The 14,600-nt window shown below is 39.0% G+C and overlaps 1 protein-coding gene across 3 annotated transcripts in view; it reads left to right on the top strand.

Annotated features, from left to right (window-relative positions):
* NSMAF (neutral sphingomyelinase activation associated factor) overlaps nt 1-14,600 on the top strand; it is a 73,235-nt gene that overhangs the window by 47,692 nt on the left and 10,943 nt on the right. For 2 of the 3 annotated variants that reach the window (XM_058275555.1, XM_071207823.1), the window contains exons 10-20: nt 3,107-3,236; nt 4,780-4,851; nt 7,110-7,218; nt 8,869-9,045; nt 10,147-10,226; nt 10,700-10,790; nt 10,890-10,953; nt 13,086-13,137; nt 13,242-13,362; nt 13,735-13,866; nt 14,487-14,529. In XM_058275555.1, the coding sequence (XP_058131538.1) occupies nt 3,107-3,236; nt 4,780-4,851; nt 7,110-7,218; nt 8,869-9,045; nt 10,147-10,226; nt 10,700-10,790; nt 10,890-10,953; nt 13,086-13,137; nt 13,242-13,362; nt 13,735-13,866; nt 14,487-14,529 (1,071 nt within the window). Of the gene's footprint in view, nt 1-3,106; nt 3,237-4,779; nt 4,852-7,109; nt 7,219-8,140; nt 8,168-8,868; nt 9,046-10,146; nt 10,227-10,699; nt 10,791-10,889; nt 10,954-13,085; nt 13,138-13,241; nt 13,363-13,734; nt 13,867-14,486; nt 14,530-14,600 lie in introns of all 3 variants that reach the window. The other variant, XM_058275554.1, reaches the window with a different exon arrangement.

The raw sequence follows: 14,600 nt of genomic DNA, 5'->3' as shown, positions 1-14,600 counted from the left end.
TCCTGTAGATGTTTCCCTACACTGCTTTCTAAGGTTTTTATGGTCTTGGCTCTTATATTTAGGACTGAGAAAGATATTTAAGCTGTCAATGGTGAATGTCAGAATTGTTTATTTCTCCCCTTTCGTTAGTTTATGCCTAATATATTGCAGAGTTCTCTTACTAAGTTCATATATGTTTAGATGTGTAATATATCATTAATGAATCAATCCTTTTATCATTATGAAATGTCCTTCTTTATCTGTAATAAATACTTTTGTCTTGAAGTCTGCTTTGTCTGCTGTTAAAATAGCCACACTAGTTTTCTTGTGTGTAGTGATTAGATGGTATGTCTTTTTCTATCATTTTACTTTAATTTTATATTTTAAAAACACATTTTAAATAGCTAGTTAAGTGTTGCTTTTTTATCTAGTCTGACAATCTCTGCTTTTTAATTTGAGTGTTTAAACATTTATATTTAATGTAATCATAGATCTCAATGGTTTTAAACCTACTATCTTAGTATGTGTTTCTTAGCACTGTTCTTTGCTTCTCCGTTCTTCCTCTCATGTCTTATCTCAGTATATTTTTTTGGTCTTCTACTTTATTTTATAGACTTTTTAGCTGTATCAGTTTGTACTATCTTTTAGTAGTTGTTCTAGAGATTACAATATATGTCGTGTGCCATTTTGTAACTTCAAGTAATATTATACACTTTACCTGCGATACAAGAATCTTATAATCGTGTATTTACATTTATCCCCCTCCCATTGTGATTTTGTTGTCTTATATTTAATTTCTACCTATACTGTAAACTCCACAATAGTGTTCTTATATTTGCTTTAAAAAGTCAGTGACTTTTTTAAAGAAATTTTGAATAAGTACATATGTGTGTATAACTAAAAATACTAAAGAGTTCTTTTATATTTACTCAGATATTTAAATATCTACTCATTTTTTCTTTCTGCTGATCCATTGCTTCATCTGGTATCATTTCTCTTCAGCCTGAAGAACTTTCCTTAAGCTATTTTATAGTGCACATCTGGAGATTCTCTCAGCTTTGTCTGTCTGAAATGACACCTTCATTTTTGAAGAGTTTTTTGTTGCTTATTTTAGGTTGACAGTTTTTTTCTTTTACCACTTCAAAGATTTTTGTCCCATTGTATTCTGGAAATCCATTGTTTGTTCTGACAAGTTGCATGATTCGTGTTGTTTTTACCTACATGTAAGGTATGTCTTTGTGCTTATCCTGCTTCAGGTTTTCTGAGGTACATGAGTGTGAATTGATGTTTTTCATCAGTTCTCAGTTATTCTCTCCTTCAGTATTTCTTCTGCCCCATTTTCTGTGAAGTCTCAGATGTTCTACTCGGTGAGACTCTTAGCTTTTCTGCCACAACCCCAGTCTCTGGTAGCTGAGAACTTGAATGGCTCAGATGGGTTTCTTCTAGCTCTCCTGCTCCAGCTCCCACCATCAATGCCTCAAGCTCTAATGCCTTGGACTGATTTTTCTCAGCTATCCTGCCTGTCTACCTCTACCTTCAGAAGGGGGCTGCCTCGTACTTGGGGTTGGGGTTGGGGTGAGTGGGAGGAGGTAGTGCCTGACTAGGCTGATCACCGATCTCCTGCTCCGCCCTGTCTGTGACAGTGTACCTGTGGTCTTGCTGAAAACCCATGGGTAAAAGTTGACTCACTCTATGGTTGATCCCCTTAGAATTCTAATCTGCCCCGTGAGGCCACACTTCGCATAGTCCACTTCTGTGCGGGGCTGCTCCTGTCACTCACCTTCAGTCTCTTTCCTTTTTGCAGTTAAGTTCATTTTGGTTTCTTTGTGGTCACAGTTTTCTGAAGGGGTTAAAGAAATAATGAGGATGACGTAGCTTATCCAGCTGGTTGTCATCGTAAAGGTTAGAGCTATGATAGTTAGAGCTATTTTCACATTCTACTCGAAATGGAAATCTGTGCTTATATGTTTTTGCCCAATTACTTATAGGGGGATTTCTTTTTTAACCCAGTAATTTGACTAAGCAATTGCCTTAAAACATTGAGGATTTGGTTGCTTCCCTTCTAATTTTTTTTTTCCCCATTAGTAAAGCAGAAAGAGGATGGACTGTTTTTGTAGTTAAATAATTCAGCAGTGGAAAATTGGAGAGATAGTTTTTGACTGTTTTTATTTCAGTAAATCCACAAAATATATACTTTGGAGCTGACGTCCAAGTAATTGTAATTATGTAGTCATAGCTTTATAGCCTTAAAAAATACAGTGTGAAGCACCAAAATGGTTTATCTGACTATAAAAATAGGGCTTATGACATAAAAGTAGAAAATTATGTTAATGTAAGAATAGTTTTAAGGCCAATTTATTTTGCAAGGAATAAGAGTTAAGATAAAATATTATTTAGTATTATATATCTGTCTACATTCTGTGATATATAACCTCATGTAAGAAAGAAATCTTCTGGAAGAAAATAAGGCTCACCCGATTGTGGAGAAGAAAAGAATTCTCAATCTTGCAAGAAGGGGCGCACAACCAGAAAACATGGCTGGTCCCCCAAACAAAGAAAAATGGCACAATTTATACCCCTAAGCCTAGCACTCAAGCCCTTCCTCTGTTTCTCCATAGACTGGATCCTTCAGAGGTTGCAGCCTACCTGAGAAGTCTAACTTTCCTATGCAAAAGTTTTTGATTAACTGCTTGCCCCATCACATTCCGATCATTTTAGCTTTTACCTGCTCCTTTTGCCAAATAAGGAATGGCATTTAGTGCTGAATTGGTATTGACTTAGCTCTTTCTTGTGTGTGTTTGTTTTACTGGCTATAGGACTGGCTGAAGCTGGTTTCCTTTGTTCCTGTTTAACTCGGGAGTGGGAGACTGAGGCAGTTTTCTTTACTTAAAAACTAAACTAATCTACGTTTCTTACACTCATCTTTACTGAGAAAAATAAAACAAGGTTTTCGTTATGCCATTCAAAAGAATTCCGTTTTCTTTATGCTAGCAACCTGTGTCACCGTTTTTGCTTTTAGGAAATTTCGTGTTTAGACACTGTTATACAAAGTCACAGTTCTTTCGATACATTTCAACCTAGAAAGTGCACTGATATCTTGCTTTTGCTGAAAAATATTTTCTCACAGATTCCAAAGCATTTCTGAAAAGCTGCACATGGAATGTAAGGCGGAAATGGTGACGCCGCTGGTGACCAATCCCGGGCACGTGTGCATCACCGACACAAACCTCTATTTCCAGCCTCTCAACGGGTACCCGGTGCGTTACCCCTGCTGGAGGCGGAGCGCGCGGAGCCCCCAGCCGCGCGTCGTCACTGTTCCACGCGCTTTGTGGTCACGGTTCCACGCGCTTTTCGGGAGCTTGGTTTCAGTTACCTTGGCCTCACAGTTTGGTGAGGATCAAAATCCCCTGCCCACCCCCAGCTCCTGTGGCACCCCGGGCGCACCCAGCCGAGCCTGGGCGCCCCGGTCTGCGTTCTGCCTTGCTGGGGGCACTGGCTCCCGGGGTTGTGGAGACTCCGCGCCTCTGACTTAGGAGAGGCGCCCCGGGAAGAGACCAGTGACATGTGCTAAGACAGGAATGGGCTGCCTGCATGCCTGTTTAAATGTGCATATACGTGGCTAGTTCCAGTTTCGCCCTAACTACAACCAGGAACGGGAGATCTGACTCTGTCAAGAAGGACCAAGCGCGTTCCTCGCTCAGCCCCGAGAGCGTAGAGAGAGGGTGTGAGGAGGCGCTAATACGGCTGCAGGGGCGGCCTTCTCTTCGCAGCGGCTTCCCAAGTCCCGCGCCAGGAGGTCAGGGTACCTCAGATGTCCCCGCCAAAGCGCGTGAAGAGGCGTAGCTTACCCAGACCTAGCCCCTTTTCAGAGGGATTCGTTGAAAGAAAAGAAACCCTAACACCCTCAGATCGCGCACTCGGGTTGTTTGGCCGAGCAGCTTAAAGAACCAGCAGGGTTTTCTGCCGTAGAAAGCTACACCCTGGAAGTTCCCCAGGCTGGCGGGTATGTCCCTGAAACATGGACTTTCCTCGGCGAGAGCTCAGGCTGCAGACGCTGCCCGCCCGGTGCTGGGGCGGATGCGCCAAGCCCTGCGCCGCCTGAGCCGCGCGCCGCCGGGCGGGCGTTCTCTAGTGGCAGGGGAATTGGTTTGGCCACCCCAGCACTGTGGCTTGGGTCCAAAACTTTTAGAAAACGTCTGAGAGCAGCTCCAGGATCCACGGTAGGAGTGCGTTAGCCCTTTCCCAAAACCAGGGGGCCAGGAGCCCGGGCCAGTTGGAGAGCTTGCCTGGAGTCTTCCGGGCAGCCCCCGCCGCGCGCCCCGGCGCTGCCAGCTGCTCGCCCACTCGTGCTCCCACGGAGTAGGCGCAGGCCAGGGCTTCTTCCAACTTAGGTGCTCTCTTACTCGTGTTTTAAGGCCCTGGAGAAGCAAGACATTTTTCTTCCTCATAAACAGAAGTTTATACTATAGTTATTTATAGTTATTTATGAGCCTCAGCTCACTAATTCTAAAGGTTATAAAAGACAGGATTCTCAAAATGTCCTGTGTACAGTACTAAGCAAAAAACTGAGAGGTTAGGGCAAGCATTTGATATCCCTTATCACTTAAAAACCTGGCAGTCACCGGATAGACGCTGCCCTGTCCCTGGGGGGAGGCTGGGGGGTGGCGCACATGCCCCAGGGCCGGGCCAGCTGCTTGCAGAACCAGCCTGCCTTGTTCCAAGCGCTGCCTGCCCAGTGGTTCTCTTGTAGCCCACTGGAAGAGATGATCGATGTCTGACTCTGCCTTTCTGTTTTGAAAGAAACCTGTTGTCCACATAACGCTCCAGGACGTCCGTCGCATTTACAAAAGGCGACACGGCCTCATGCCCTTGGTGAGTTCAGGTTCTCTAGGTGGATTGTCAGCCTTCTGGTTTAGTCACTGGCGTGTTGACTTGGCACCCAGCTTGTCCCTCAGAAGTGCAAGCAGCTGCACCCAGCGCAAAGGGACTCTGCTGCTCGCTGCCTTTCCTCCTGCATGAGGTAGAAAGTGAGAAAGGAACAGCTCCTTTCGTAGGTGGGAAGGCTGCTGGGAAAACGGTTTCCACTTGGAGAGCTGGCAGCGTCAAGTCCTTTGAGCCTCGTGTGCCCACAGTCTCAGCATTTCTGGGCTTCTGCTAGAACAGTCCACTCAGAGCCAGTCCACGACAGTTGTCGCCGTCCGGCTCATGGCGTTTCCATCGCAAAATTTGGAAGACACTACAAATTTAACTCTTCAGGGAAACTGTAGTTTATTTACAGGTGACTTACATTCATTCAACCTCCGGGCTTGGTGAGAGAAATGGATAAAATAGCCATTTCAATCATACAGACAGTTCTTACCCACATTCCCTGGAATGAACAACCTAAGTCCATGTTTGTGTTTGTCTGCGGGCTTACTTTGGAAACCCACTCCCACATAAGGTGTGATTCTACCATGGGTTTTTTTGTTGTTTTTAAAGTTTTTTTTTTTTTAATCCCTCCCACCCCTCGTTGTTTGCACTTGCTGCCTGCTCGTCTTCTTTTTTAGGAGGCACTGGGAACCCAGCCTGGGGCCTCCCATGTGGGAGGGAGGTGCCTAAGTGCCTGAGCCACATCTGCTCCCTATTTGTCATTGTGTCTCTCATTATGTTTCCTCACTGTGTCTCTTGGTTGCATCAGCTTGCCGTGTCAGCTTGCTGTGCTGGCCAGTCATGTTATTTTGCTGTCTTGCTCATCTTTTTAAGGAGGCACCAGGAACTGATCCTGGGGCCTCCCGTGTGGTAGGCAGGAGCCCAGCTGCTTGAGCCACATCTGCTTCCCTACTGTGTTTTAATTTAACATCAATTTGAGTTTATTCATTCTCCTTTGAAGATTAAACCAATACCTTAGTGGCATTACAAAAACATTGTGGAATTTTGTTTATTTATTTTTAAAGATTTATTTCCTTATCCCACCCTCCAGTTGTTTGCAGCACTGTCTGCTGTCTGTGTCCATTTGCTGTGTGCTCTCTGTGTCTGCTCATCTTCTCTTTAGGAGGCAGTGGGAACCGAACCCAGGACCTCCATGTGGAAAAAAGGCACTTAATCACTTGAGCCACCTCAGCTCCCTAGTTTGTTATCTCTCTCATTGTCTGTCCTCTTTGTGTCTCTTTCGTTGCATCATCTTGTTGCATCCACTCGCCGCGCTTACCTGCTGTGCCAGCTTGCCTTCTCCGGGAGGCAGCACACACTGATCCCAGGACCTCCCATGTGGTAGGCGGAAGCCCAACCGCTCAAGCCACATCTGCTTCCCCATTGTGGAATTTTAAGTATCTCATTTTTGCATTTTAAATTTGTGAAAATTAACTGTCTTATTCCTGTTATACTTAAAAGGTGACTCTACTGTCCATTTCCAATGCTAATAGAGCACCATAGAAACAGAAATAATAGCAATTCTTCCTTTTGATACAGAGATTCAGTCAGAAAAAAATAAATTAACATTAAATGCCTTATATTACTAGGCAGTTTATACACAATATTTCATTTATTATCACAACCCCTGTGAGTAGATACCTTGTTTTACCTATAAACAAATTGAGACTCAAAAGAGTTAACGTTCATAAGTTCCCTAGCTAAAAGGTGGAAGCCTATATTTAATTGAGACAACTCTTCATTCTTTCTTCGTCCATTCCTGCCCTATCTCGGCCTTCCCAGCACAATATTCACAAAGTTCATAGTTTTCTTAAAAATTATTGAGATTTATGAGTTAAATGGGTTATTCAAGATCTATTTGTTAAGTCTACATAATGGTCATTTACTTTATGAAAGAAAGCAAATCATTTATGTTTGAAGAAGAGATGTGAAGACATGCATCCATTAATTTGGAATTTCAATAATATGTTCACAAAAGCTATTATCAGTAAAAATATTCAGCACTCAAGGGGATTTTTTTCCAGTTTCAGCTGAGAGGCATGCCTTGTTCTTAGGAATTTAAAAATATATGTATCACTGAATCCAGTCTGTAGCTAAAAAATAAGAAAACAATATCTAAAATTAAAAAATATAAATGTTTAGTTGAAAGTCTTTTGTAATGATGTGGCTTATATTAGGATTGCAAGATAAATGCTATCTTTTTTTTTTTTCTGAATTTATAGGGCTTGGAAGTATTTTGCACAGAAGATGATCTGTGTTCTGACATCTACCTGAAGTTCTATGAACGTCAAGATAGAGATGATCTCTATTTTTATATTGCCACGTATCTAGGTTTGATGTTCACCCTTCCTTGTATCTATTCGTGTGAAGGTAGTATAAGTCCTAAGTAACTGCAATAGGAAACAAAAGAAGAAAAACGCTGTATCTAGAATCACCTCTCAGGTTATTTCCTCTCATCAGTAACCATAGTGTGGCCAAACTGAGATTTTAAAAACTAAGAGAAATATAAGTTTTGTTAAGAGTATATTACAGTTCTGTGTTTTAAAAAAACTCTTGATAAATATATTTAAATGTTTTTTATATCCCAGGACCCTCCAAAGTGAATGGATTAGGAGAATCCATCCAATTATGTTTATGCCCAATCTTATTTTAAATTACTTTCTGAAAACCCAATCAATTTCTTAATGTGAGACAGTGAGTTACCCAGTCATAGGTTTGTGATAATTGATAGCATTTTAATGACAAAGCTGAAAAACAAAGCTAAAAGAATACATGACCTTTCTTTGCTCAATATAATTCCCTGGGACTGGAATTTGCTTTTAATTAATGATCTTTTTTTAATCTTCTGTGGATAATGTGACTTGTCTTACCTTTATCAGAGAGAACACTTTTTTCTATTCAAGCATAAGCATAATATTAAGCTGCATGACTAAATTATTCTTATTGTAAAGTTGCCAGATGACTAGAATGGAAATGATTTTTTCAAAAATGTATGTCAGGATTTTAGTAATATGATCTTAACTTTGCTATTCTAGTGGACAGTGAAACCACTTAGAGATGAGATTTTCTCTCAAGAAGGAATAATTAACTTCCAATAAGGAAAATACTTTATTTTACAGTAGGTTGAGAATTAACATGTTTTTTCTTCTATAAGCTATTCAGGTTGACAATGCATAAATATAGCTTTGGTACAAGTTTACTCCTATCTCCTGCCTTCTGATTTAATTTATTTTATTTTTCTAACTGCACCAAGATTACAACAAAAATCTCAGCATTCATGGTGAGTCCTAAAATCTCAAGTCCAAAAACTCAACATGATCTAAAATGTCTGTTGGCTAAAAAGGTTCAATTTTCTTTACGTTTATACTTAAGGTTGCTTATACTTTACTATATTCCAAGAGTGGGAAATGAAATGTGATAAATATTAAAGCCCTTTTGTCATTTAACTTCTTTTTCCTCTTATTTATTCTTCTCATGCCTAAATAACATGAGTCATTGAAAAATTAGCAGTAGTATATCTCATCAGGTCTAAAAGAAACAAAAAGGTTATTTTGTTTTGATTTTATAAAAAGTGGTAAGCTTTCACAAATGGCCATGGGTTTCTTAAAAAGGCATTGAAAATTCAAGCACATTTGGAAGGATTCCTTGTTAGTTGTATACTGTGGATTGTATGTAATGCAGTCTGTATTATACATTACCATGGAAATATTTATTTACTTGTTCCATACTTCGATGTATGTTGAGGTTATATTGGGGTTGCATAACAGTGAAATATATTCCTTCCTGGATCTTAAGAGATTTTCATATTTAGTGGAAAAACATTTGTGAAAACAAATCAACAGCCTACTTTTCTTTTCCTTAGAGTTTATTTTTCAAAAATGCATTGAGTGGTCGACACATAAATTCAGTTTTACATACTAATTTAAAAAGCAGCCATATGTTCGCTCGGTTGAGTGGCATGCGTGGTGGCTTCTTTTCCAGAGCACCACGTGGCCGAGCACACGGCCGAGAGCTACATGCTCCAGTGGCAGCGGGGGCTGCTCTCCAACTACCAGTACCTCCTGCACCTCAACAACCTGGCTGACCGCAGCTGCAACGACCTCTCCCAGTACCCCGTGTTTCCGTGGATAATCAACGATTATTACAGTGCAGAATTAGGTAAGCGCCATGCACGTGCTCCGACAAAGCTCAGTTTGCAGTGGTCTATATTGTTTTTAAAGGAAAGAATAGGTTTTTTTTTTTTTTTAGAATCCTGATGTGATGTGTGAATAAATTCAAACCCAGGTGGATTTTATTATAAAAAATTGGCAATTTCCATTCCACCATACTGGACAAGCATGATGTGAAGTTATGTAAGTGTTGTATGTTACATACGTTTTCTGCCATCTCCTTTTTTAAAATTAATAAAAAAAAAAAGACTTTCCTACTTTAAGGACACACACAGAAATTATGCACATGGATTTAATCTAGTGTTTTCATTATTACCTTAAACATTTTAAATATTATGTTTTGAAGCATTCGTTTGTTACTTGCACAAATTGTACTCAGTTTATCATATCTTCAAAATCAGATTTAAAAACATGATTACCAAAATGTAATAGCTATTCATTATATGGCATTTGGAAAGTACTGAAAATAATCAAAAGAAGGAAATAAAAATTATCCATAATCACAATACTGAGAGAGAACCATTGTAACTTTGTGGTATATATATTTCTCTCCCTCTAATTATTTTACCCAAAATGTGATTATAATTTAATTTTGTGTGACTTCAAAATTAAATATTGTGGACAATAAAGTCTGTTTGATAGTTCACTAAACTTAACCTTTGTACTTGAAAGACATAATAGGAATAGAATTTTTTTTCTGACCTATTTTTCAGGTCTCTAGATTATCATAGAATATGCTGTATAAGTCATACTTAATAAATCTTAATAGAAGAATAATAGCTTTTACCTTGATTCTTTTTTGGTGCTATTTTACTTGGAATTTAGTTATTTATCAGAAACCTTTTTTTAAAATCAATATTCAGGGCACTGAATTAGAGATATTAGAGGTATTACTCTTCAGTGGATGTTGCCAATCAAAAACTCAGAGTTCTGATTTTTTCTTTTCAGCCATATAAATAATTAATGGAAATACTATAAACCTTATGGCTCTGTCACAATTTTTTTTAAAACTGTATTTTGTAGAAATAAATAAAATACAAGCCAGCATGTGAATCATTTCAGGAAGTTCCTTGTTCATTTACTTTTACAGATTTGTCAAATCCAGGAACCTTCCGTGATCTTAGTAAACCAGTCGGGGCCCTAAACCAGGAAAGGCTGGAGAGACTCCTGGTAGGTGGACGTAGGAACCCTGCCTGTAAGTAGCCCCCGAGCCAGATCCTGCACTTCCCTAGTGACTGAAACGTGTTGGGGTGACTGAGGACCTGCATAAGGGCTCCCCGCCCCCATGAGTTTAACTGATGACCATTTGGTTTCTTTGTCTCCGGTTCAGGAAGTAGGGGGGTGACCTGATTTACTTACTAGCTTACTGACTTATTTTCAGGAAGCTTCTCTGAGCTAAATTACACAAGAGATGTGTAAGATCCGTTCTATTCATTCCAGCCCCACATCTTTATCATTAAGCCAAGAAAAAGCCAAGTACTTATCACAGGAATGCAGACTTCACCCCCTTTTACTTTCCATTACCGATAGAGAAATTAAGGAATATATATCCAGCTTTCATTTCTTTTTGGCTTTCACTAGTTGAGTCAGCTATTATTTTTATAGCCAACGCTGAGCAGGACTTTTTGTTTCATGTATTGTAGACACGCTACCGGGAAATGCCAGAGCCGAAATTCATGTATGGAAGTCACTATTCTTCCCCAGGTTATGTGCTGTTCTATCTTGTTAGGATTGGTAAGACTCCTCATCATTACCCCCAATTAAATGTGATTTCACCTGGATTCTTAAGAGATTCTATGATCTGACCAGCTCTGGTATTTTTTTCCCCTCTAGCACCTGAGTATATGCTGTGCCTTCAGAATGGAAGATTTGATAATGCAGATAGGATGTTCAATAGGTTTGCTATAAATTCTTCATTTACAATTTAAAAAACTTTTTCTAATTATATAACATTTGCTTCAAAAAACAAAATATAAAAAACGTTAAAAAATATTTTAAAAATCACTAATTGTTACATCTATTTCCTTTCAGGCTTCCCTGGCCATATTTATGTGCATGTGTATGTGTGAATTTGGGAATGTATTTAATATACAATTTTGTGTCCTGCTTTTTGTAGCCTGATGTTATATCTTTCTTTTTAATTTTTTATTTTTTTCTTTATTTTTAAAGAAGCTTTAGATTACATAAATGTTCCATTGAAAATATAGGCTATTCCATACCCCTTCCCCCTCCCACTTTCTCCCATTAACAACATCCTGCATTAGCATGGTATAGTTGTTACAATTGACTAACAAATATTGAAGCAATGCTACTAACCATGGTCTGTAGATTTCATTATGGTTTACACTTTGCATCGCATTATACATTTTAACAAAATGTTTAATGGCCTGTATATCATTGCAATATCATACAGAACAATTCCAAGGTCCAAAAAATATCCTGTGTTAACACCTGTTCTTACCTCTCCTGCCTCTCAGAACCTCTGGTGACCACTGTCTTTATATAAATGTTACTAGAATAATATAGCAGTATTGGTAAATATGCTTATTAATTTCAAAAGTTTATGATCCCTTTTGACATACAACATATACACAATCATATCTTGGAATAACTGTTTTGTTTCTGCCATTTTATTATTTTAATTATTTATTTTAAAGAAACTTTAGATTACGTAAATGTTACATAAGAAATACAGGGGATTCCCATATGCCCCACTCCCTCCCCCTTCCACACTTTCCCACATTAACAACATCCTTCATTAGTGTGGTACATTTATTACAATTGATGAACATATATTGAAGCACTGCCACTAACCATGGATTATAGTTTACATTATAGTTTATACTCAGTCCCATGCAATTTTGTAAGTTATGACAAAATATATAATGGCCTATATCTGACAATTCCAATGTCCCGAAAATGCCCCCATATTACACCTATTTTTCACTCTCCTTCTCCTCAGAGCCTCTATATCAGTGATACAAATTTTTCTACTGCTGGAATAACAATAATTCTATAGTAGAATAATAGTAAGTCTACTTTAGTCCATTGTTCATTCCCCAATCCTGAGGATTCCGGGATGGTGATGCCCCCTCCGCCTCTAATTGAGAGGGGACTTAGATCCCCATGGGGCAGAGGGATGGAACTCTATTGCTTGCAGTTGTGGAATCTCTCTGTTCCTTGTATGGACACTGTCCATCATCATCACCTTGTGTGTTGTCCTGGGTGAGTCCAATGAACTGGAGAGTAGGTGTTGCAACTCTGTTGAAATTCAGGACCCAACTGGCACATGGAGGGACCAAAGATTTAAGTCTCTTAGACCTAATATTATATCTTGAATATTTCCCCCATATTATTAGATGTCTTTCAAAACAGTTCTTTTTTTTAAAAAAAAAAAAAGGATATATCACATTCCAACATATGCCATAATTTATTTTAACTACTTTTCTCTATTGTTGGACATAGATTTTTTCAACATTTTATTATTCTAAATATTTCTGCTATGAATTGAATAGAACTATCTGTGAGCGCTTAAATGCTTTCCTCTTTTGTTCATACAAGTCATACTTCCTTACCTCAAAAGAAAAACAGAAAATATAAAGAAGGCAATCAAGTTCACTGAGTTAACAATCATTGTTAATCTTTTGGTTTACGTTTTTCCAATCTTTTTCAGGTTCTACATATAAATGTTTCTAATTCCACTTAGGCATGAGCTATTAAAACAGTTGGGCTAATTTTCCTTTGTTCAAGAACACACCCTTATTTGGAAATTTGATGAGGCAGTGTGTAAATAAGTGGGAAATAGAGCTGGATTCAGGGAGATGTCCACCTGGTCCACATTTTGGGTGATCCCAGGGAAGTACCGTCAACTCTCTGGGCCTGTTTTCTCTTTTGTACAAGGGGGATGCTCATATACTAGTTGAGACTCAGTTGAGCTAATAGAGGCATAATGTAGAACACCGTGCTGCTATTGTTTCCATAGCCTAGATTGTAAAATCCACAGATTTTTTTTTTCTTTCTCACATTTAGTATTGCAGAAACTTGGAAAAACTGTTTGGATGGTGCAACTGATTTTAAAGAGGTAAGCAATTAAAGTGAATGTTTTATCAGGCTCATGGTTTCTAACTGCTTTAAAAACTGTTGCTATTTTGTCTTGTTTTGTTTTGTTTTCCCCAAACCTTTCAGTTGATTCCAGAATTCTATGGCGATGATATCAGCTTTTTAGTTAATAGTCTGAAACTGGATTTGGGAAAGAGACAAGGAGGGAAAATGGTGGATGATGTAGAACTTCCCCGTTGGGCATCAAGTAAGTGCTTTCATGGAGGAAGTGGATCGTGTCAGTTCTTTCCTGAGCAGTGCAATTCAGTAGTAGTATTTTGTTGCTTAGATTGTTTTCAAATAACAGTATAATTCTCTATCTAAATGAGATGATACTGGTTCTATTAAAAATCAGAAATATTCATGAGTCTGTGGTATAAAAACACAGATATGTATTTGAGAGATCAATTGTGAAAATGATTCTTGCCAATTTTTTTTAAACTTATATGATGGGAAAAATACCTCATTAAGAATCTGTACCTCTTGCCTCTCCTAGAAACTTTAAGTATGGAAAGACAAAAGAGGTGGGAGTAAACATAATGGAGACTCTGTGACGTTTTGCTGTGGTCTAACCTGACAGGTCCTGGGGATTTTCTCCAGAAGAGTAAAGAGGCACTGGAGAGCAGTTATGTGTCAGAGCATCTTCACGAGTGGATCGATCTCATATTTGGCTACAAGCAGAAAGGGAGTGAGGCTGTTGGGGCCCATAATGGTATGTAGCATTCATTGACTACTCACTTCACATTTGGTGAAAACAAAACCAAGCAAACAAACAAAAAACTAGGCAGAGCCATCAAGCTTCTTTCTTCAGGAGAAGCATCTTAGACAACTGCCTCCTGGCTCTGGAACCCTAGATCAGGAACTGTATTGGAAAGGAAATCCTCTTGCCTAGAGAGCACCTACCTCACCACGATCCCCAGAGGCCACCAGTCTATCTCTAAATTTTCCTAATTCACTTTCAGTTCTTATCTGCCTCCAAGTTTCTCAGTGTGGATAACAAGAAGCTGGGGTTGGAAATTCAGGCCTGATTTCTCACATGATCATGCAGAGTAAAACTCATGCTATGATTCATGTCTCCTAAGGAGAAAAGAATGCTGAGAAATACACCAAGCTAACAGGTCATCTGACCTGCCAATTTGAGTCCTGTTCAGCAAAAACTAATAATTCACAGTATTTACTGGATTTGGATGTTAGGTTCTATTTTGCAAAGCAAAAATTAGTTTCTTGGAACACTAATTTAAAATTGCCGTTGAGTTGTTTAAATTCTGAATAGGGTGCATATTATAGCAAAACACTACCTCTTTCCATGGTGTTTTATGTCTGTCTCTTCAGTGTTTCATCCCCTGACCTACGAAGGAGGTGTGGACTTGAACAGGTAGCTGTACGCTTACAACGGGTTTTTCTGGGTTGCCCAATTCTTCTTTATCTCAATGACTAATGCAGTTA

This window comes from Dasypus novemcinctus, chromosome 14 (genome assembly GCF_030445035.2).
Source record: "Dasypus novemcinctus isolate mDasNov1 chromosome 14, mDasNov1.1.hap2, whole genome shotgun sequence".
NCBI classification, from domain to species: Eukaryota; Metazoa; Chordata; class Mammalia; order Cingulata; family Dasypodidae; genus Dasypus; species Dasypus novemcinctus.
Note: the sequence above shows the minus strand (reverse complement) of the source record. Positions and strands in the feature narration are given on the sequence as shown.